Source organism: Simochromis diagramma, unplaced genomic scaffold, assembly GCF_900408965.1.
Source record: "Simochromis diagramma unplaced genomic scaffold, fSimDia1.1 OVJJ01000247.1, whole genome shotgun sequence".
Classification (NCBI taxonomy): domain Eukaryota; kingdom Metazoa; phylum Chordata; class Actinopteri; order Cichliformes; family Cichlidae; genus Simochromis; species Simochromis diagramma.
Window position 1 is genome coordinate 1,448,130 of NW_024386949.1, and position 20,985 is coordinate 1,469,114.

At 40.0% G+C, this 20,985-nt stretch overlaps 1 protein-coding gene across 3 annotated transcripts in view; it reads left to right on the forward strand.

Annotated features, from left to right (window-relative positions):
- Nucleotides 1-297: 297 nt before the first annotated feature.
- Nucleotides 298-20,985, forward strand: part of LOC120737647 (enhancer of polycomb homolog 1-like) — a 34,049-nt gene continuing 13,361 nt past the window's right edge. For 2 of the 3 annotated variants that reach the window (XM_040038468.1, XM_040038469.1), the window contains exons 1-2: nt 8,020-8,648; nt 19,669-19,828. In XM_040038468.1, the coding sequence (XP_039894402.1) occupies nt 8,496-8,648; nt 19,669-19,828 (313 nt within the window). In that variant the 5' untranslated portion in view covers nt 8,020-8,495. Of the gene's footprint in view, nt 707-6,613; nt 6,710-8,019; nt 8,649-19,668; nt 19,829-20,985 lie in introns of those variants that run through there. The other variant, XM_040038470.1, reaches the window with a different exon arrangement.

The window sequence follows — 20,985 nt, forward strand, 5'->3', positions numbered from 1 at the left end:
TAAAAAAAAAAGTAGGAAAAAAATGGATTCGAATAAAAGTTAAGTGAGTAAAACTAAATAAATAAATCACTGATCAAATCAATTTAAAATGTAATAATCTAAAAACCTCAGTCATACAGAATAGAAATATTTTTTACTATTCTACGTTTAGCAGATCTTTCTTTTTTTGTATATAGCTTTTATTTGCTTTCATTTCATACTTTTATTTATTTATTTTAGCATGTAAATCAGCTACAAGCTAACGCTCGTCGTGACGTCGCCAGCCAATCACGTTGCACTCCATCCCCGTGGAGCGTGACGCCTTGAGTCGGGTGCTCTCCACAGGTGATTGGTGGCCTCGGCGGGCCAATCAGATCGCGTCGTTTACAGCAAAGTTGTTAACCCCCAACAGTAGCACTTTGGTTTCCACCTCTCTAGTTTCAGCCAGCTTTACATCGACATGGACTTTTCAGCAGCCAAAATAAGCCGTTTTTTGGTAGATCTACACCGGACAATGGCTCTGCCTGCCCGGACACCGGCGGACCGACCGGCTTTTATTATGAAGCCAACTAGAAGAAGTAGCTGTGGCTAACGCCAGTGGTAGTTGGGTGCCTCTGTGGCTAGCTGCGTCGTGTTGCCTGTCGTTTTTTTTTTTTTAAACTTCTGACCTGCAGAAATATTGCCCATCTATTTATAAATCCCCGACGTGTGACCGATGGTCGACTTGGTGAGTATTTTTCTGCAATGTTTTTAACTTGAATCGATGGTCGCCTGGAAAAAAGGCCCATCGTGATTAGTGTTTTCTGGCATCAGATGATTTCATACACGCAATCAAATTCCTGGCTGGTCAGCTGGATGCGATTCAGCATTAAAACCACAAGTTTCTAATCACTTTGCCACCTCCCGAAGCTAGGAGACCGTGATATGGATCGATATGTTCGGATGAAACGTTTATTGTTTTTATAAAACAAAAAAGATCTAATACTCTAGTTGTTACAGTTAGGTGGAAAAATAAGATGTCGGAAATCTGATCGGGGTTATTTGAGGGGGGGTAAGAGAACATGAGCAAAAGGTGGCTTCCTCTTTGAGAGGCTGCAGGTAATTTTTTAAATATGATTTCTTCTCTGGAATTTCCATCATCATCGTTGGAAATGTAGCACTGGGGGATCATAGGCTTTAGGGTGTGTGGCTGAACAGTGCCAGGCAGCTCCTGTGGTCTGCTAGGGAACTGCTTGGCCCTGGCCTGTATGGGTCTGGATCATAGCCTTATGCCCCACTCCACTGTATTATCTAACCTACAGTAGCTCCTTTCATAAAACACCCAGCCAGACGAAGACCTCTGACCATCCTGGCCTGCTTGGCTGGATGAAGCTCAAATGGGAACTGCCCCATGGTGACTAGTTGTGCTGTCATTATTAGTTAATAATTAGTAATAAAGGCCTGCTTGGGATAAAAACTGTGTTGGGGTTGCCTCATCTTCTGCATTAGACTGGATGTAAATCAGACGAGGACAATGTTTCTCGTGTTTTCCTGTGATTATGTGAACTTTTTGTGGGACAAACCCCACCCACATGGCACTTTTGTGTTGTGTGCTGACCCAAAGTATGTGAGGTATGAAAGTAATGTATTTAGTTCGAGGTCGTCTCTTTTGTATTATTATTTTTTTAGATGTTTTAGAAGTATAAATCTCAAGGTCGCAAGCTTAACTTACTAAAAATATGTCACTCAAGCTCTTGTCATTTTTGCATAACCACAGGGCAGTTGAGGCCTTGTCCTCAGAACGCCTTTACTCAAAGTTTCTGGAAATTAAAACAGATTTCAAGGCTTTATTCTCCAATACAGCTTAATTTGGGCTTGGCTAATTTGGAAAGCATCCAGCAGCTGTTATAATAACTGCATTACACAGACTTTATTCGTTTCAAAACCTAGAAACATGCACATGTCCCACTAGCCATATTTTAGTCATAACCTCATGACAGTGGCAGGCAGCATAAAAGGTGAAATATCTAAGAAGAGAAGGAAACTATCGATCATTGTAATATTACTGACACTGCATTTACAATTATACCAAATAAACTGCTTATAAGAAACTTTAAGAAATCATTAAATAAGGTATAAAAGTACTGACAAATGCAAGTACCTTTTACAGTTTTTTTTTATCTTAAATGTAGCCTGCCAACTTTTTTTTTTTTCAAGTAAAATCTTATAGATATAGGTTTTCATGTGTCACAGCAGGAGTCGATGGCCACAGTAATGCTGTGCCTCTTAATATAAATGAATTGGGCTCATGTGTGTGTTTGCGTACAGCAGGGAGCTCGGTTACAGTCAAAACAGTAGATAACACACTTCATCATGGTACAAAGCTTTACTTTGAATCCCAGATAGTTAACATTTGATAAATAAAACTGAATTTCCTTGTAGGTAGGCACCAAAATATGCTTTGTAAATCCGATCTATTTCCCATTACTCTTGTTTTAGACATAAATGTCAGAGTTGTTCTCTCTAAAATAGCTTCTTAAACCTTCACTAGTAAAGATGGGATTCACCAGACATCCCACAATATCATATTATCACAATACTTTATTCATGTTATATTAATTAACATTGTATGATGTGCAGAGTATTGCACTGACATATATTATGATTTATCACCTTTTTTCCAAGTGCAAACGATGTCCTCAAAGTTATTGTTCTATCCAAAGATAAAGTTATCTCACTTCAATTATTTATGTATTTTCTTTGCTCCAAATGAAATTGTCAAGCATACCAACACTGTAACCAAAACTAACCATAAATGTTACCATATGGAATGGGGTCACCGCACTCGGTTTCTGATAATATAGCAATTTCCAGGTATAAATCATCGAAAATCGCATAGTGTTGCTGTCCATCTAGACAACAAAAAAATCACATTTAACTATTAACTTTGTGCTAAGCAACCTTCCTCTTCTATAAGAGTCAAGCTCCCTCGAATTGTGACTCAGACCGATCCGATGACAACATGATGAATTTGTCAACATTTATAGATAACATAGCAATTATTTGCAAACCTTTGACAATGTCTCTGAGAGTGGTTGCAGCCAGTCCAAGTCAGACTGCAACTGTTTGCAGAAAGATTTCCTCCTCTTAGGCGAGATGGAGAGACCTGCAAGTCCAACATGTAGATTCATCAGTGGTTAGGGATCCTTCTTGATCTAAATAAACACTTACATTAAAACACTTATTGTCTGTCTGCTGACACTTAACAGCGAATTAAAGGTAAGTACCTTACCTAGTTACCTTCATAAAATGTCAGCCTGCTGCGGACACTGGATGATGCCGCATGTAGTAGACATGTTTCACTGGATAAACAGAAGGGCTTAGGTCCAAAGGTGGAGGATGCCGTGACACGCCTGAGGCCTTTTGTTTACAAAGCAGGCTTTGGGGTTAACAGTGTTTTAAGAGTTACAAAGGTGATTATTTGCTTAACGGTGTAGATCACCATGGTAACATATACTGCGGACGTAACCAGCTCCGAAGCAGGCTAAGTTTGAGATTAGAGATTAACAGGTTTTAATTCACCAGCTACTGATAAGTTAGTTCTCCAGAAAACAGAATTATTCCTGGAAATCCCTTGGACATCTGTGTGTGAATAATAAGAGGTTCTAAGGTGTCTTAAGGTTTTTTCTTTTCCTGATGAGCATTAATAATAAATATAGATTCTTAAAGAAACCTTTTTCCTGGTTTTTCCTTTTGGCTAAAAACCCTTTTTATAACAATTTTATTGATCTATATACCATGTATATGATCGTAAATCACATGTTTATACTTGTTGAACTTATATCAAATTTGCACATAGACCAAGCCTGTGTCTGAATTCTGGGCCTGTGGCTGTTGTATTTAAAAAATTAACCTCCCCTAATGACAACCTGTTTGTCAGCTTTACATCCTGATTTCTAATAGGCTAAACTTCATTAATATACTAGATTTTTTTTTCCAATCTTAATGGCCAAAGTGGTTAAAGTACTTTGACATTCATACTTTTCCTCACAGACGTACCCAAACACGTAGTGGACTCTCCTTCGGCTGTGTTACTTCCAGCCTGTATTTTGTGTTTTAACATCTTTATATTTATTCTAATACGATAGTTTTATCTAACTTTATAAAATCAGGCACACTGCTGCCAGCAAACCCGTCAATGTTTGATAAATCAAATGCTCCCAACACTGACTCTTTCACATGAACACGCTCACAGCTATGTTGTGAAACCCTGGTTTAACTTATCGAGACGATAACCCCCTTTGTGGGACTGAGTCTCCAAGTGGACTTTTTAATCAGATTGTGTTAAACAATCTTGGAGAATGTGAGAATGCCAACTTTTGAGAACAAAGGTGAAATGCAGAACTGCAGTCGCTACACAGGGATAGAGTTGATGAGCCATGACATGAAGGTATGGGAAAGACTTGTTGAAGAGCGGTGGGAACGTGTGCAGTAGGAGTGATGGATGGGTTCAGGGATTGCCTCTGAACCGCTTCTGTCTTGAACTGCTGATGGACAGATGAGGTCAGAAGTCTCTGTGAACAATGTTTACAGACAGCATTGTGATCTATGGTGAGAAGAGGTGGAAGAGAGTCTGTAAGAGGTGGAGGTATGCTCTGGAGAGAAGAGGAATGAAAGTCAGTTGGAACTAGGGCTGCCACAAACCATTATTTTGATAGTCGACTAGTCACCGATTATTTTTGCTATTAGTCGACTAATCAGATCATCATCCATTGAACATAAAACGTACAGCTTATTGCACCTGCAGCAGCTGCTCTTATATAACTATCATTAGCTTACAGCTTTAAGTGTTTAAGGTATGTGCTAACTAAAGATAAAGACAAGATGATAGTTTGTTAAACTTTTAATGAAATTTGCAGGTTGTTTCGGTGGAGTTTAATAAACTCCTTGCTATCTAAAATATAACAGGACACTGGAGTAAATTCTCGACCGCCTCACACTTCTGTTTAATCAGTTTTCTGTTTGACGTTTATTCAGCTGTGAAAACTGTAACTTTAATCTCAGCCAAACTGATTTACTCAGAAACAAATAAAACACTGAACAAATCCAAACAATATAACATTTTAAGTCATCTAACTGACTTGTATATCATGTTTAACCTGAGTAGCAAAAGACCGCGTGGGTCTGAAAACGATGTGCCGGGAGTTCGGTGTTCTCGCCGGCTCTAGTGAGCCTTGATCTCCCAATCAGCTCGTCTCTGAAAACGTCGGAGCACTTTTGGGAATATGTGTTGTCTTGATAAACCTAGCAGTTATTTGAAGTTTACACAGCTACATTCTTGCCTGAAAATATCTTAAAAGTTTATTTTGTGACCTAGAAAGTGTAATATTAAAACTAAGTAGCTGCCGCCATTGTTGGAAACTGGAATTGGATGGGCCGCGCTATGAATTCTGGGATAGGTTGGGCAGCGAAGGACACGCCCAACCCATGATTCAAATCTGGGGAAAAGGAGGATGCATTTGTCGGCCGCATTTGTCGGAGTCTTCAAATTTGGACAGCTTGTCACGTAATCGGCCTACAAATGCGGCCTCCAGAGGATGCGGCCACTGAATTTCGACTCAGCTACGATACTGGAAACTGCGTCTTCTTCTTTAGCCTTTAATGGCAGCTGGCATCCTTGTAGATGCAGTGCTGCCATCTTCCGTTTCAGTCCGTTATTCCACTCTTGAATCCTACTACTTGTTTCTGCGTCTTTCAGGATCTTACGAAGCTTCAAACGACGCGTCGACTGTTAAATTAGTCGTCGACGGCTTTGATAGTCAACATAATCGTGACGGGTCGACTAAACGTGGCAGCCCTAGTTGGAACATGACAGAATACATGTGTGAATGAGAGGGAAATGGGTGTAACAGTAACGATGCAAGGAGCAGAGGTACTTGAAGGTAGATGAATTGAAATACTTGGGATCGACCATCCAAAGCAAGAGACAGTGCACAAGAGAGGTGAAGAAGAGAGTGCAGGCACAATGGAGTGGATTTGGAAGAAGGATGGTAGTAAGAGTGAAAGGGAAGGTTTACAACATGGTAGCATGACCTACTGTGATCTGTGGTTTGGAGACGGTGGCACTGACAAAAAAGAGAGGAAGCCGAGCGGGAAATTGCAGAGTTGAAGATGCTAAAGTTCTTGTTTAGAGGGACCAGGATTAGAGAGGCATGTCTGAGGGGGTTTAGACGTGTACAGAGAAAGGATAGTAGATATATCAGACTAAGGATGATGATTATGGAGCTGCAGATGCTGCATTTTGTGTGCTGTTGGGCAAGAATGCGAGAGTAATGTACAAATATGAAGCAGATCTTCCTGTTGGAAAATGTTCAATAAACGTGCCATTTCAGTTTAAAACCCCTTGTTGCACACAAATAAACTCCTTTTGGTCCATTTGAGTGCCTTTGTGTGTTACCCACCAACACAGCCAGGTGTAGTTGTTGGATGGCCAGACCAGGAGGCCCTTCTGACAATTACAAACAGGTGGTGGATTTTGTTTTTGCTCCACCCAGACCAACGGGATCTAAATCTCCTTTTAAACTACATGTGGAAAACTCATCAAGCGTGAGCTTTTTGACTAAATGTCCCTGCGCTGTTGTCAATTTGCTTGCAGGTCTTCATGGCACCATCTATGGATTTATTGATGAAAAGAAAACCTCAGGTCCCCTGGGTGGATCCTGGCTAAGAAACATGTCACCACCATCAACAGGTAACAATGTTAAATTAATGTTGTAAGTGTTTGGGTTTGGTGTGTGGGGTTTTTTTTTTTTTGTGTATTTCTTTGGGGGGGGGGTCACTTGGGTAGCATACTCAAACCATACCTTTGTGCTAGTCTTACCCTGAAAGCACCACAACTTCAGCCTGCTGGGATAAGCATGGTCACTTTTAAGCTTTTAACTGATACATATAATAATACATGCACTCAAAACGATGCACACAGTTTGTGATGCACTCACAGAGAAATGGCAGGCAGCAGTGCCAACATGCATGCTGGTGATTTGATCCTTTGCCTGTCAGACCAGAAGAGGGCAGCGTTGTGCTCACATGGTGAGGCGTATCACCGGGAATAAACGTTTCTGGGTTTTTTTTTTTTAATGATGGGCTGTGGTCAGATCAGAGTGATAAGTTTCAGTGGATCCGGGTTGTTCTTTCTGTGTGGTTCAAAGGGACGGCTGTCTCTACCCTGTGGTGTTAAAGGCGTTGGCTGTAGTTATTTTTAAGATTTTTGTGCCTCCTGTATTGTTTATCAAAGCATAAAATACACTATAGTGAAAACTTCCAATGTATAGTAGTAATTAGTAGTATTTTTATTAGTTTTCATATATGACAAAGGTTTGGGTGGAAAAAAATACAATTAAATGACATTGTTTGTCATTCCTTGCCAATAAATGCAGGGCTGTTGATCAGATTGATGAGCTGTAATGAATCACTGTAGTTGTTTCAGCTCAGTTAACAGTTATCTCTGTTAGCTGCATTGGCCTGCAGCTAGTCTGTCTCTAATTTTGTTAACCAAAACGTAAAATACACTGCAGTAAGATAGCTTGTATGTCCCACAGTTGGGAAATTCACTTTATTACAACAGCAAAATTAAAAGGGAAAAAAAATAGACGAAGCAATAAAGTAACCCATGACAATAATACTACACAATAGAGAAAATGTACACCATGCAATATTAAATACCTTTTTCAAATTCATTTTATTTGTTTACAATTTGTTTAAAAAGTTTTAAGTGTTTTTTCTTTTTCAAAAGTAGAAATTATTCATTATATATTAAAAATGCATTTTTAAATAGGGGTGTCTTTTTTTTTTTAATTTGTTGTGCTAAATACAGTTGGCAGGGTTTTTTTTTTTTTGTTTTTGTTTTGTTGTGTTTTTTTGTTTTTTTTAACCGTAGTCCTGTTATTCCAGTAGTCCCACTTTTTATTTATGTTTTTAAAATCGCATTTTTATTTTCGTTCATTTACTATTTTTTTTAAAGGGGGTATAGAACAACTTTACTTTTGTCATTTAATTTATTTATTTGAAAATTTATTTCGTTTTAGTTTACGATATACATTTCGGCCATTCCCGGTGCTTATTTCAATAATTTATGTGTATGTGTGGAAACGGAGTTAGTTTGCAAGAAATACCCCCTTCCCCCTACCCCCGCAACGCGCAAGCGCTCGGGACCGTGTGGGAATGGTCGGTCCACGAACTGGGGGTTGGACCGCTCCGAGCGAAACAGAGCAAACGAGTTTTAAATGTCCGCCATGTTGTCCATGGCGCACTGAACCAACGGTAGGGAGCGGAGCGTCGGAAAAAAACAGTCCGAGAGAGAGCGACCAAGATCCGGGCCTTCCCCCGGCTCCGTTGGCGACGCCCTAAATACAAGCTACAACCATTCGAACGTTAGAATAGAGACTAACCGCACAGAAACATCCATGAAAGCTCCACTCGGTACCGTTGTGAATATTAGGAGATCGGATAGATTTATATTGCACCTCGAATTGTGAAAAATGAGTAAATTGTCGTTTCGGGCACGGGCGCTGGACGCTTCCAAGCCACTACCCGTCTTCCGTTGTGAGGATTTACCCGACCTACACGAATATGCATCAATTAACCGGGCAGTGCCGCAGATGCCGACGGGGATGGAGAAAGAAGAGGAATCGGTATGCTTTAACCGTTTGAAAATATGAATTTATACGTTTTGTTTCATTTTTACGTGATCACAGGCGTCCCTCTTTTTTCTGCGCAAGCTTTCACAAAATGGCCGCCAATTTTCTCAGGAGAAACACGACGGTTTTGTGCCGCAAACGACTCATATACGGGGCTCGGACGGATTTTTGGGCAAAGCGGGGATGCTTTGTGTCGTTATTGGATAAAATTGTCCGGTTTGACCGGCATATTTGTGCGTGAGGTGATTTTCTGAGTACAAAGGAGTCATGTGACCTGAGCGATTCCGACATTTTGTCTCGTCTGTCAGGACGGGGCCTTGTGTTGGCGTAATTGCAGCGGACCAGGGCAAGGGGGAGCTAGTGATTTCAGATTATGTGGCATCTTTGCTACCAGCAGTCAGAAATGTCAACAAGGCGGCCATGCATTGGAGAAAACACAGCGGTGTTCGTTTTGCATTGACTTGATGTAAATGTTTGCTTGCTGTTTTCCTGCACAGAGCCTTGTGTGTCATGAATGCAGCTGCCGGTGCCACATTTTTATGATGATTTCTCCGTACGGCGAGCCCGGCTCGTTATTAGTATGGACGCTGTGGGTTTGTTATTATATGTTGTTGCAATTAAGTTATTGCATGTGCAGCAATCACACAGGTAAATCACTTATTGTCACTCTAACCAAGAAGATAATTCTCTGTAATATGTTAATGATGTCGATTTTCCAGAGGTGCTGTCACCGGCATCTCTCATTGCAATGTGGTCATATTCTGTTGTGCATAGAAGGAATATTTAAACATCAAAATAAACCAGAAAAGCTCGTTTAAATTACCTAAAAGTGCTTTGGTTCATATGTTATAATTTTTGTGTAAGTAAATGTTGCAAAATAAGATTGGGACTTTGTTGTGCAACTTTTTGTGTTTCCTGTTACTCCACAGTTAAGCCACTGTGGGATGAGCATCTAAATGGTTATGTGCATTGATAGTTGACTATCTATATAAGAACATTGTTACATTTCAAAACTCATGAAAGCTTGCAGATAATTGTTAGAGAAACGTATCTTTCTAGTTTGATCTCCCTGCAAGTAACTTAACAAATTCTGCTTCCTGTTGCATCCCACAGGGCTGTTGTGATTATTTCAAAAATAGGGGAGGGGGGGTTTGTAAAGCACATGCGCCCTGTGGGACTTCTTTTTCCTGTTCTTCGCTTTTTATGCAATTTACTATGCAGTAGTCTGACAAAGCAGTGCTCTCATCCCGGGAGTATTAAACAATATATCTGCTTCTCTGAGGAGTCTGCTACACAGCTTACCCAGCAGTCTTGCCTGATGTTTAAATATAAGGTTGAGTACACGAGGGGGATATCGCTACAGGGATCTGTGTTGGATACTTTTTTCCCTAAATTATTCAAGCAAAGTGTGTTGCAGCCAGTGTTGTGGAGGCTCGGTGTCAGGGGTTCAGTGTGTCAGATGGCACAGCGGGCTGGCAGACCAGCGCACGTGGCGCTCCAGAGGAGATCAGGGTGGCAGGAAGGAGGAGAGAGGAGGTGGGGGTTGCTGTCACTTCAAAGTCTGTGCTCTGCTCAGCTGGAGTGCTTGGTTATGTAACAGTCATATTATCATAAGAGGTAGGCCAAGGCCTGCTGCGTGCCAGCCGCTCTGTGTTGGGAGCTGTCTGTTATGAATTCTGCGTCAGACTTTAGATGGAAATGTATTTTGAGTTGTTGTAGTTGCTGCTGGTGTGTATTTTTAGCTTTTGTAGGAGCACATATTATTTGTTTTAATTTGCACAGGGATGCTTGGTCCCTTTTTCTTTTTTTCCTCCCTTAGCGATGTGCTTGACCCAGTGAAAGCAAAAACTGCATTTATTTTCTGCAGTCTGAAAGTGTTCAGAGAAAGCATCAGTTTTGCATGTTTCACTCAGGACCATTTAAGCCAGACTATGCAGTGCTGGGTAGTCTGACACTCTGCTAATAGAAAGATTTCTGAAACGAGCAGGGAGACGCTGCATAGTATGTTCAGCATAGCCAGATTTTCTCTGCCTCCACGTGGGCCTCTTGGAGGGTAGCGACAATTTGTTACCCGAAATCACCGTTGGATGCACAAAACTTAATTTTAAGCTTGAGTAAATTCAATGCTCAATACAAACAAGTTGTTTAAAAATTCAGTCCTGGTTATTTTTCTTCTGGACAGCACCAAAATTATTCTGCTGCGAGGGTGAAAAAAACCAACTCTGTTAATTATCCTGACTCGACAAAGCGTAAAAGCACAGTCGCAGGTGACGGGCATCACAGCAGTAACTGATATCAACTTTCTCTGTTAACCCAGGCTGTCTGCTCCAGGCTCTTTGCACACACTCATAAAAGCGAGTGGTTGATGCATCATTTGCTGCTGCTTCTGCACAGTCGGGCACCGTCAAGCGAACAGGTTGTGGAGGTTATAAAGATCAGTCTATAAGAAAAATGACATTAAAGCAGTGTTGCAGAAAATGATTGATATTGTAAATTTATCAAGCTACAGCTTCCCATTTATTGCACCTTCCCCCCCCCCCCTCTTGTACATTAGAGCTTTGAGACTTTGTACATTTAAACATGAGTGCATCGGGATTGGCTCGGTCTCATAGCTCAGTGGAAGTGGTGTGGAAATCACTCTAGGTTGTAGCCAGTGAAATTGTTTCCACAGATTCAATATTCTTGGTGATAAATGACCTTGAAATAGACGAAGCATTCATCTTGTTTTTTATTAGCTGCATTTCCAGCAGGAAAACATACCAGGTAGCAGATAGGATCAAGTATTAAAAACATTTTTCCTGCGCTGCTTCCTTCAGTGATGCTGTTCAATGTATGGCTCAACAGTTTAAATTTATACAATTCTGAGCAGAGACTGTACCTCACTAAGAGTATACTGAAAATGAATTGGTATACGCTTAGTGAAATCTGGCACATCAGGAAAGTTTTAAACTGAATTGTCAACTTTGCTTTCCTTTGCACCAGCTCGTAACTTCAGCAAAAGTTAAGAGAGCTGAACTCATGGCATTGAGAACTCACAACTTTGCGCTTCCATGTCCATCTTTCTGCTCAGCTTGGGCAACAGGACACCTCGTAACGCTTGTAACCCTGCTTGGCACACGAATAGTCAACGCTTTCAACCGTCGTATCTCTGTCCAACAGGCCGGTCTCTGCGTGTTTGTGTATTTCTGGTAGCGTAGATCTACCAAAGAGCTGTCACTGCTGAAATTCCCTCAGCACATGTAGCGTGTTTGTTTTGGAGCCAGACACTTTGTCTCGTGTTTACGTTTGGGTGAAAGTGAGGTCAGTGTCTGCAGCCCTGCTGGGAACCCACAGGCATCTGTTTTTGCCTCTTTTCCAGACACACTTCTTGTACATACACACAGCCACATGCTCTGGCGGGACACCAGGTTTTTTCTTTTTTTGTTGCTTGTGACCTTGCTGGGTGGGAAAGTGGGGCATGTCACCTGTCCAAAGTCTCTGCTGGCTCCACGATGTCAACTAGATCGCTTCCTGCGTCAGCTGTTTCACTTTCCGTTTGACTGTTGACAGATTGGTTCTGGACGTGTTTGTGCACCAGGTTCCAGGAAGGGTTTTCAGGCCAGTGAGTTGGCAAGTTTGCCAGATGGGTTACAACTCCTGTGGAATTGCTCACTCTGTGACCCATTAATTAAAGAATGAGTGTGTAAACTATACATGTAAACCAGGGCCGCTCGGTTCAAGAAAACAGTCAAACAGCGTATGTACAGTTGCTGTGTGCATTTACAGTCCTGGCTTAAAATTGTCATTCAAGGGATCTAAGCATGATCAGTCCATGTACAGTGGCAATGAGTCTGGTTGATGGAAATCTTTGCAGTTTCCCGTTAGTTCTGCCTTTTTTCTGTTTGGTTTTCCTCCCCCTCCAGCTGAATTTAAGGGATTTTAACACTAATCACATTGTGAATGAACCAAAACATGATTTAGATGCTGCTAAAATGTGTAGTGCTGTGCATAACATTGGTGTGACAATTTTCAGAGCATGGCTAACAGTAGCTAGCGGCTTTATTTTAACACTGCACATAACTTGTTTGTCAGCTTCTACAAGCTTTCTTGTCCATTGGGGACAGTCAACATCTTAAGTCTGCATCTTCCCTGTTTTTCACTGTTTGTCAACCTAACCCGAGCTCTGTACCTCGGGTAACACGAGCCAGGAGGTACCAGTCATTTACATCAACTAGCCCACATTCACAAACCCTCCTCGCATCTCTACTTTTCTTTATTAATGTACTTCCAAAGCAGAGCTATATGTTTACTAAGTCTAACTAAGTTAGAAAATGGTCTGTCATCATTAGATTTAAACTAACTAGCTAATTCTCTTCTAACTAAACCTTGTAACCTCTCTTTACGGATTCCTGAAAACCAAACTTCATAATAACGTCTGGGCACAGCCACACTGATCATTTTATTTGAGTAGAAAGAATTTGGATGATCTGTTATTTTCGGTGGGGACTCATTGTAGAGCATTTGGATCTGCGAATGGCTAATGACGTCAATAGTAATCCCCGGAAGGCGACTATGCACATTTTAGACTGGGCTTGGGGTTGGTAAATTATCACAGCCTTATTAACTTATGAGGCTGCATTCAAGTTTGCACAGACTTGGATCGTCTTATAAAAAAGGCTGAATTGGAGTGAATCAAAGGTCTGGACCGAGGCAAATTCTCTCCCCATTTCTTTTAATGTGTGAAGCGGGATGGAAAGTTGCTCAGTTAATTGCTTGTTACTTTACAAACTGCCCCACAGAGTTTGAATTGACCAACTGTGGAGAAAAACCCAGGCTCGTAGCTGCCATTACTTTCCCACCTCTTTTACTCTTGGTGTTGAATATCGTTCTCTCCCACACACGCTGCATAAAACTGCTTTTGTACTGTGGCTAAGCATCCCTCAACAGCCTCTTACTAGACTGTCCCTTGCGGCTGTCCATCATGTTAAGTGGCATTTACAGTGTCGGGGACAGTAGCTGTCAGAGGCGAGACTGGAGAAGGTGGAGGAGGCCGCGGCTGGCTCAGCAGACTTGACAGTGATCGATGTGGTCATTTTAGAGGGCTATTTCTGGACTCCTCTGTGTATTTGAGGAAACGAGTGCAAGTGTGTGTGTACGAGGGCATCGGCCAATGCTCTGTATTCTGACTGTTCATCTCAATCTGACTTTATTTATTGTCAGGCAAATGACCACAGCCAGGAAAGTAAACAACCACGTTGCTTGATTAGGTTTGGCAGGTGATGTGTTTTTGCTCAAGGCTGTTTAGTCGATAAAGTTTTTCCTCATAGCAGAGGGACCCAGAAGCAGACTTGGAATAAGATGGGAACATATAAGTGTAGAAGTGCAGAGGGGTGTGGTGGCATATGTTGCATGTTTTAAAAGGTATTTGTATGGTTTCAATTCATGCAGGTTGGTGCAGATCAGATGAATGACTGCCCTGTAAGACTGATACAAAGGAAATGCACAAATTAATTAGTGATTAAACTAAATTTAAAAAGGTGGAACAGAGAAATAAGAAAACATTAAAATAAACCCAGAACCATTAGAACATGGAAAGCAAAGTAAGGCAGGTATGTCACAAAATAGAATAAGTCCAGCAGTTGAGTTCTAATTGGTCAGTATAATTAGAATAATGCAGTGCTAGATGATAAAACTGAAAAACCTAAAGGTACAGTGTGTAAAACCTGACTACTAGATTTTGGTAGATTACAGTACCCCAAATTCTATTTTCTTATCCTGCCCAGTTTTAGCTACAGCGGCTGCTCTAGGACAAACTCTGGCTGCTGTTCATCTGCACTGAGTTTACCTCAGCTATCAGTATTTGTTGTTTCCACATCTATTTACTCTTGAGGAGGCTGTAAAACTTTGTGAAAGAAGTCATGAGTTAAAGAGCCAATGAACAACAAGACTGGGGTGAGATGAGGATATCCTGGTCTTTTCTGCTTGCCAGTGCTGCTGTTAGTGAAATTTTGAAGTGGTTCTAACACTGTTGGACATGGAGCACTTAACTCTTAAATTATTTGAGAATGTTAATTAAACGGTTTCTCAGAGTGTGGTTTTTAGGATACACAAGGCTAATACTAGCTGGTGTGACGTTAGCTTATAACTAGCTTGCAACAATATGAGGAATAAACATCAAGTTGTGGACTTTTTTATTTATTTTTTATTAGAACCAGTTTAAGAGATGTGGCTTGAGGTGAGAACGAAAAGGTGGAAATAAAGTAGAAGAAAGATGTAACAAAGACATGATGAAAATGTTATTTGGGCATATATAGTTTGAAAGAGCTCTTTGTGATCTTTAAATTAAAGATAACTTATAAGGCAAATGGTTTGTGGTGGCTCTCCAGTCAAATGCATAACAAGATTAGCCACGAAAAGCTTGCTAGCAGACAATATTACACACTGTTAGTGTACATTAGAGGTTATTTAATAGAAATGTTACAGTTTTGATCATTTTTAAAAACTAAAATGGAATGAAACTTAATATTGAAATGCACAAAGTAAATAAGTAATGTCTTTCAAGTATACTCCAGTCAGGTTGGGTTATGTTTGCAGGGCACCATGGAGAGGCTATTAGGAAAGGGGGGGGGTCCCTGGCTGAATCTGCATCCTCAGAACAGATCGCAGCACCACATGGCAACGATAAATGTAAAAGACAACCGCTCGCCTCGGGTGTACTAAACAGACTGTGCAGGATATTGTCAGGCCCAAAAAGTGCAAATGGTGGTGATGAACACTGCTCTGGGACACCATAAAGTAGATTTAGGACTGTAGACCGAAAGTTTTGCGGATGACAGCACAAACTTATAAATTGAAGGTCAGACTTTGTCAAATTTGCTTTCCTAACAGTTTTTATATTGTTTTTCTTGTGACTTGCTGTTTACAGGTAACAGGTATGAGTAATCATTCATTATAATTATATTTATTTGGAATACAAATTTGTTTGTTTAATTGGTTAAAACAGATGTTGATTAAAACCTGTGAAAAAGCAGCCACTGTGGATACTCCCTTGAAAATTCACCAAAATTATGTTTTTCATGAAATAAAATCACCTTAATCTCTGTTTATTTCTTTTTATTTCCACTGGTAGTTTCTGACTGGATAGTTCTGAAAAACATCTCTAAAATAATTAGTTTTGTTATGATGGTTAGTCCACATTTTGCAGTTTTGTCTCGTAGATGATCCTCATCTGATTGCATTTGTTATATATAATAAATGACTGCAGACCATATGAGATTGTATACGTTGTCCTCAATGTGGTAGAGCAGCAATGTTTCAAGGTCTCTGTAAGAGTCTGAATAACAGTAAAATCTCTGGTGTGTTGAAATAGCAGCTTGGTGCTGTAAAGAGAAAATTGATCTTTTTTTGCTTGTTTTGCCTCTTTCAGAAGACCAAGTTACATTTCTCATGTTAATGTTTCGATCACTTAACTACTGCACATGTTGCAGGGTCTCTACTTCTGTGTGCCAAGCTTGGTGGTGCATCACACTGATCCTTTTTAACACTGGGAAATGTGTTATGTCAGCTAAGCTGGAAAAATGGGATTTGTTATGCTTTTGAATGGTGGATGCTCATATATTATATTATTAAATATATTAAGCTAATCTTTCAAGTAATGCACTCAGCATATGTGCAGTATTTTCTACTCTCATCTGCTTCCGTCTATCAGACAAGTTGTGAGGCACTAATATGACCTGGTACATGTTGGGCAAATGGAAGCATGTAAAATGCAAACAAATCCGGTGACTAAAGAAGCAGCAGTGGCTCCACCGTTATCTGCACAGCTGATGTTTTTTGAGGGGGGGCACTAGGTGTCCAATTGGCTGAGTCTGAATGTAGCTGTTCAGTACTTCCTCCTCAGAATTTGTTTATGGATTATCTGGGTTTTTCCTGCAGAGAGGAAGTTTTGCCTTTTTCCCCCCAAGAGGCTTGAACCAGAGCTAAAGGACAGTTGTCAGCATTGGAGTTTGAGTTATTCAAGCATGAGCATCTTTCTTCTCAAATGATCAGAACCAAAAACAAGGTGTTAAAATGCAGAAAAACAGATAAAATAAAAACCTTTTTAAGTTGGATTCATTTACTCAAATAAATAAATTAACTATTATGTAAATGACCAGAATTACAAACAAATACCAAAGCATCGTTTAAAGTAGCCCAGCCCTTCATTGTCTTCATAGCCCAGTTATGAACATTTTTTTTGTGCAGTCACGTAAAAACAAATGCACTTGTGGTAGCATGTTATCACAGATTTGGTGCATTTATTCCTGACAAACTGTGGTCACCTTCCCAAAGCCCATCTAAGCTAGGATAAATGTGATTATACAACGGTAACGGACTTATTAGGGATTTTTTTTGGCAACAGACAAAGTTCAGTTGCTTTGAATAACGGACCAGTTACTGACTCATTCACTTACTTTATCAACCTTCTCTGGGCATTAATACTCCCCCTCCCCCCCAAACTACTCTTGTATGTCTGACAGCCGTGGGGAAACGATAAACGCACCCTCTCTCCGGAGAGCTGTTGTACGAGGCCAGCAGCACGCTGCCTTGTTGACAAAATGCCTGCCAGTGGCTTGGTGCCCAGCTCTGGGCCAAAGGCTCTGCAGCTCCGACTCTTCAGACAAACAGCCGCCAACAAACCAGTTAGTCAGTCCTGCAGCCTGTCTGCCTGCCTTCCTGCTTTCCGCCTTATTCCCTCAGCAAGCTTGCAATCTTGGCAGCAGTAGGCTTCCATCTCTTATTTACCTGCCATGAGGCAAAAAATGTTGTTAGCCTCCATTTCTGCTCTCAAGATAATGATTGGATCGTTTAGCTAAAACTTGTACTTCTAGAGCCAAATTGTTATTTCTTGTTTTTTATTGGGATCCAAACTACATATGTGTTTTATATGTTTAAATTTTTGTTTTTGGTTAAATTTAGTTTGAATTAGTTTCCAGTGTGAGTTTCTTTGTTTATTTTCATTTTAATTTGTGCAGAGCGTATTTCTCTAAATCCATATTACAATAAAGGCTTGTTAAAGGTAGTTGAGTTGCAGTCAAGTTTGAGAAAACAAAAGCACCAAAACAAATCCTTTGTGAGGAGTTGTCTTCAGTTGTTTTCACATAATGTTTGGCTAGTGATTTAAAGACACACAGGTAATAATAATCATTTAAACTTATTTGGTGACTTGTTTTTTTCCTGATGCATTTCACTTCACTACTAACTGTTGCCAATGTTTTTAAACTGGCTTGCATTTTGAATGTATGTAAAACATATTCATCACTGAATAAGCTGTACTCATTCAGTGGAGCTGACATCAAACTAAAAATAAACAGGAAATGTCTTTAGTCTTTGATCAACTTTTCCAACAAAGTAAGCATGAGCAGGCACTGATGGTTATGTTGATACTGAGCTGTGTACAAGACTGACAGTTAGCTGTGTTCAAGAAGTGTTTGTCATTTTTGGAGCTTGTGCATGTCTGGTTTCCTCCTGGAACTCAGTTTGCAGGGTTACAAGTTCTTTACAGTCACCCCAGCTTTTCTAGATATCGCCTGATAGAAGTGCGTTTTATAATTAAACCAGTTCATTTGGATGTTGGTCGAACTTTAACCTGTCAGTTCCCAAGTACAAAGACTGTGCCAGTAGCTGGGGTTGTCTTACTCTAGTGCATAACCTGCTAGCCCAAACCATACCACACTGAGAATTTCCATTAATGCCTGCATGCAAGAGAATATTACTGCAGTTGTCCAAATTCATGTGTATTTTTAATGTGGTCTTTGGGTGTCTTAATTACAGAAAAAAATTGCAATTATTTTGGTCTGGATATTTTTATTTAAGCAGATTTCCTTGGCTTTACTTTCCCCTCCATTTGAATCATAAGGGTGAATTCAAATTAACAGAATCTCCAAGTCTGGAAAGTTTGTTTTGGGCTTGAGGCAAAAGTAAAAGGACGTGTTTAAAGGGAAAACAAGACAATTATTGCAAGTGTTATGGCACAGTGATAGTTTTGATTATCTTGTTTTTGCTATTCCCATGAAGACTAAATGTAATTTCAATTAAAATTTGATTGCACAGCTCTGTGTGTAAAGGATATCACATTTTATTTTAAGTAATACACGCACTGGTCGCAAGTTTGTTGTTCAATATTTTTCGTGCTTAGCTTTGAATGATGTATACAAATAAGTATTTAAGAGTATTTATGGAGGGATCTGTTGGTTAAAATATGCTTGAATGAGATGATCGACTGAAGCTGTTTCCCTTGTATTTGACAATCCCTGGACAAGCAAGGTCAGGTTATAATTATGCATATGAGAGTATTACGTGACCATACTATCGCTTGACCCATACCAATGTTGATATTTTTAAAATGTAAATAGTCTAATTTCTATGAACAACTTCTGCATGTAAATTCTGTAGGCATTAGATGAGATGTTTAGTTCTTTCCATTTGAGTCTGGTACTGGCCATCACATTAGGAGTTTGCAAACAGAAGCAGAAATTCTTGCCTGAATATCTGCTGGCTACATCAGAAGTTTTAAAGTTAGGTTAAGTATCACAGACGCTGAAGTCTGATTAGACGCAATCCACTGGGTATGGATTTCTATTCTATAGTTAATTTAATACTGTGTGTTTGCCTAGCAAGGTACAAGCAAATTAACTCGTTGCCAAATCTGGCACAAAGCATTCTTTCTGCTGACGTCATGAGTTTTGTTTGTTTTGTTTTTTTAAATTAACCTAATATTTTATTTTATCATCGTCAAAGCATTCTAAGAATGAAATTTTACAGTTAAAACAAAAAAACAAACCTTTAAAATGGCCTTAAACCTAACTCGACATGTCTGTCCTTCAGCTCGGCGATCATATCGGTTGATAGTTGTTTTTAACAATGTTTACAAAGCATCAGCATTGATATTCTGTCTCTTGCCTTCACATCAGCCTGCTGATTTCAAGAAAAGTACTTTGCTAAGTTTTGTTTTGAAGAGGACATCATCCTCACCTCGTCTCCGTGTTTCTTTTAGGAACACCATCTCCAGCGGGCCATCTCGGCACAGCAGGTCTATGGCGAGAAGCGGGACAACATGGTCATCCCAGTACCGGAGGCGGAGAGCAACATCACCTATTACGACTCCCTCTACCCTGGAGACTTCAAGATGCCAAAGCAGCTAATTCACATACAGCGTAAGTGGGCTTCTCTAATGGAAAGTTTGTGATGCAGAAAGCAGAGAAAATGAGTGTGATGTAGCAGATTAGGGGCCCCAGTTGTTTTCATTAGCCTATAATGGCGTTCCCTTCATTTATTTCAAATGTGTTAAATGACACGTGGGGGCTTGCTGAGCAAAGATTATACGCTGCAATGAGTTGAACACTTCACATCAGTGTTACTTGCTTTTCTAATTTGAAAATTGTCACTCATGTTATTAGATTTACTTTCCCCTCAGCTCTGTAGCCCTAGAGTTTTTCCAAGAAGCAAGGGGGGAAAGGTGACCTGAACTGACATTTAAATATATCCTGTATTGAAAGCAAGCCACTTAATAAAGTAGAAAGTTGGCTGCTACTTAGAGTGTAAAATCCCAGCCAGTTTAGGTGATTGAGATCTTTTATCATTTTTATTGGCATTAAGCTTTGTTAACTTGAAGTTGTTTTTCTATATAACTGTTTTTCTATATAACTCGAGATTGCCTGTTCCAGTAGTGAAATTGGAGGAAATTATGTTGCTACATGGCTTCGTTTAGTAACCATGGCTGCGTCACAAGTGGTTTGCTGTGATTGTTTCTCAAAACAAAAGCAATTTGCTGTACCTGAAACATACAATGTTATCAAATGACATGTTTTGTCTAATTAGAGAAAACCTTGAAATTAGTCTGAGGCTTGGATGGGTTGAAACAAGTAGAAAACCCAGTTTGCATCAGTCTTAGTCTTGAAAGTTTAGTGTTTTTACAAAAGTATCTAAAATTCTACAAAAGCAGGCCTGCCATTTTCCATGCATATAAAAACCTTTTATATATTTAAGTTAGTGGTGTGAAAAGATGCTGAATGTTAAAAATGTTCAAATTAATGGCCCTGGCTGGTGAAAGTGAATTTGCCTTTTTACTCTTCAATAACCATCTAGCCCATCTATTGTGCTTAATTGGCATCTCAAGATGAAAGTGAATTGGTGTAATTAAATCTGAAGTCAGGGTTTCATTTTAAAGCTGAAACTGCAACTACTTTGATCTACACATTTTGTTCTGCAGGTATAAGTTCAGTTAGCATAGATGTTTTAATTTGATTTTGGCAGATGCGCCTGCATAAATGCTGCTGGCTGTGAGGTCTCAGGCAAAATAAATGTGGTTATT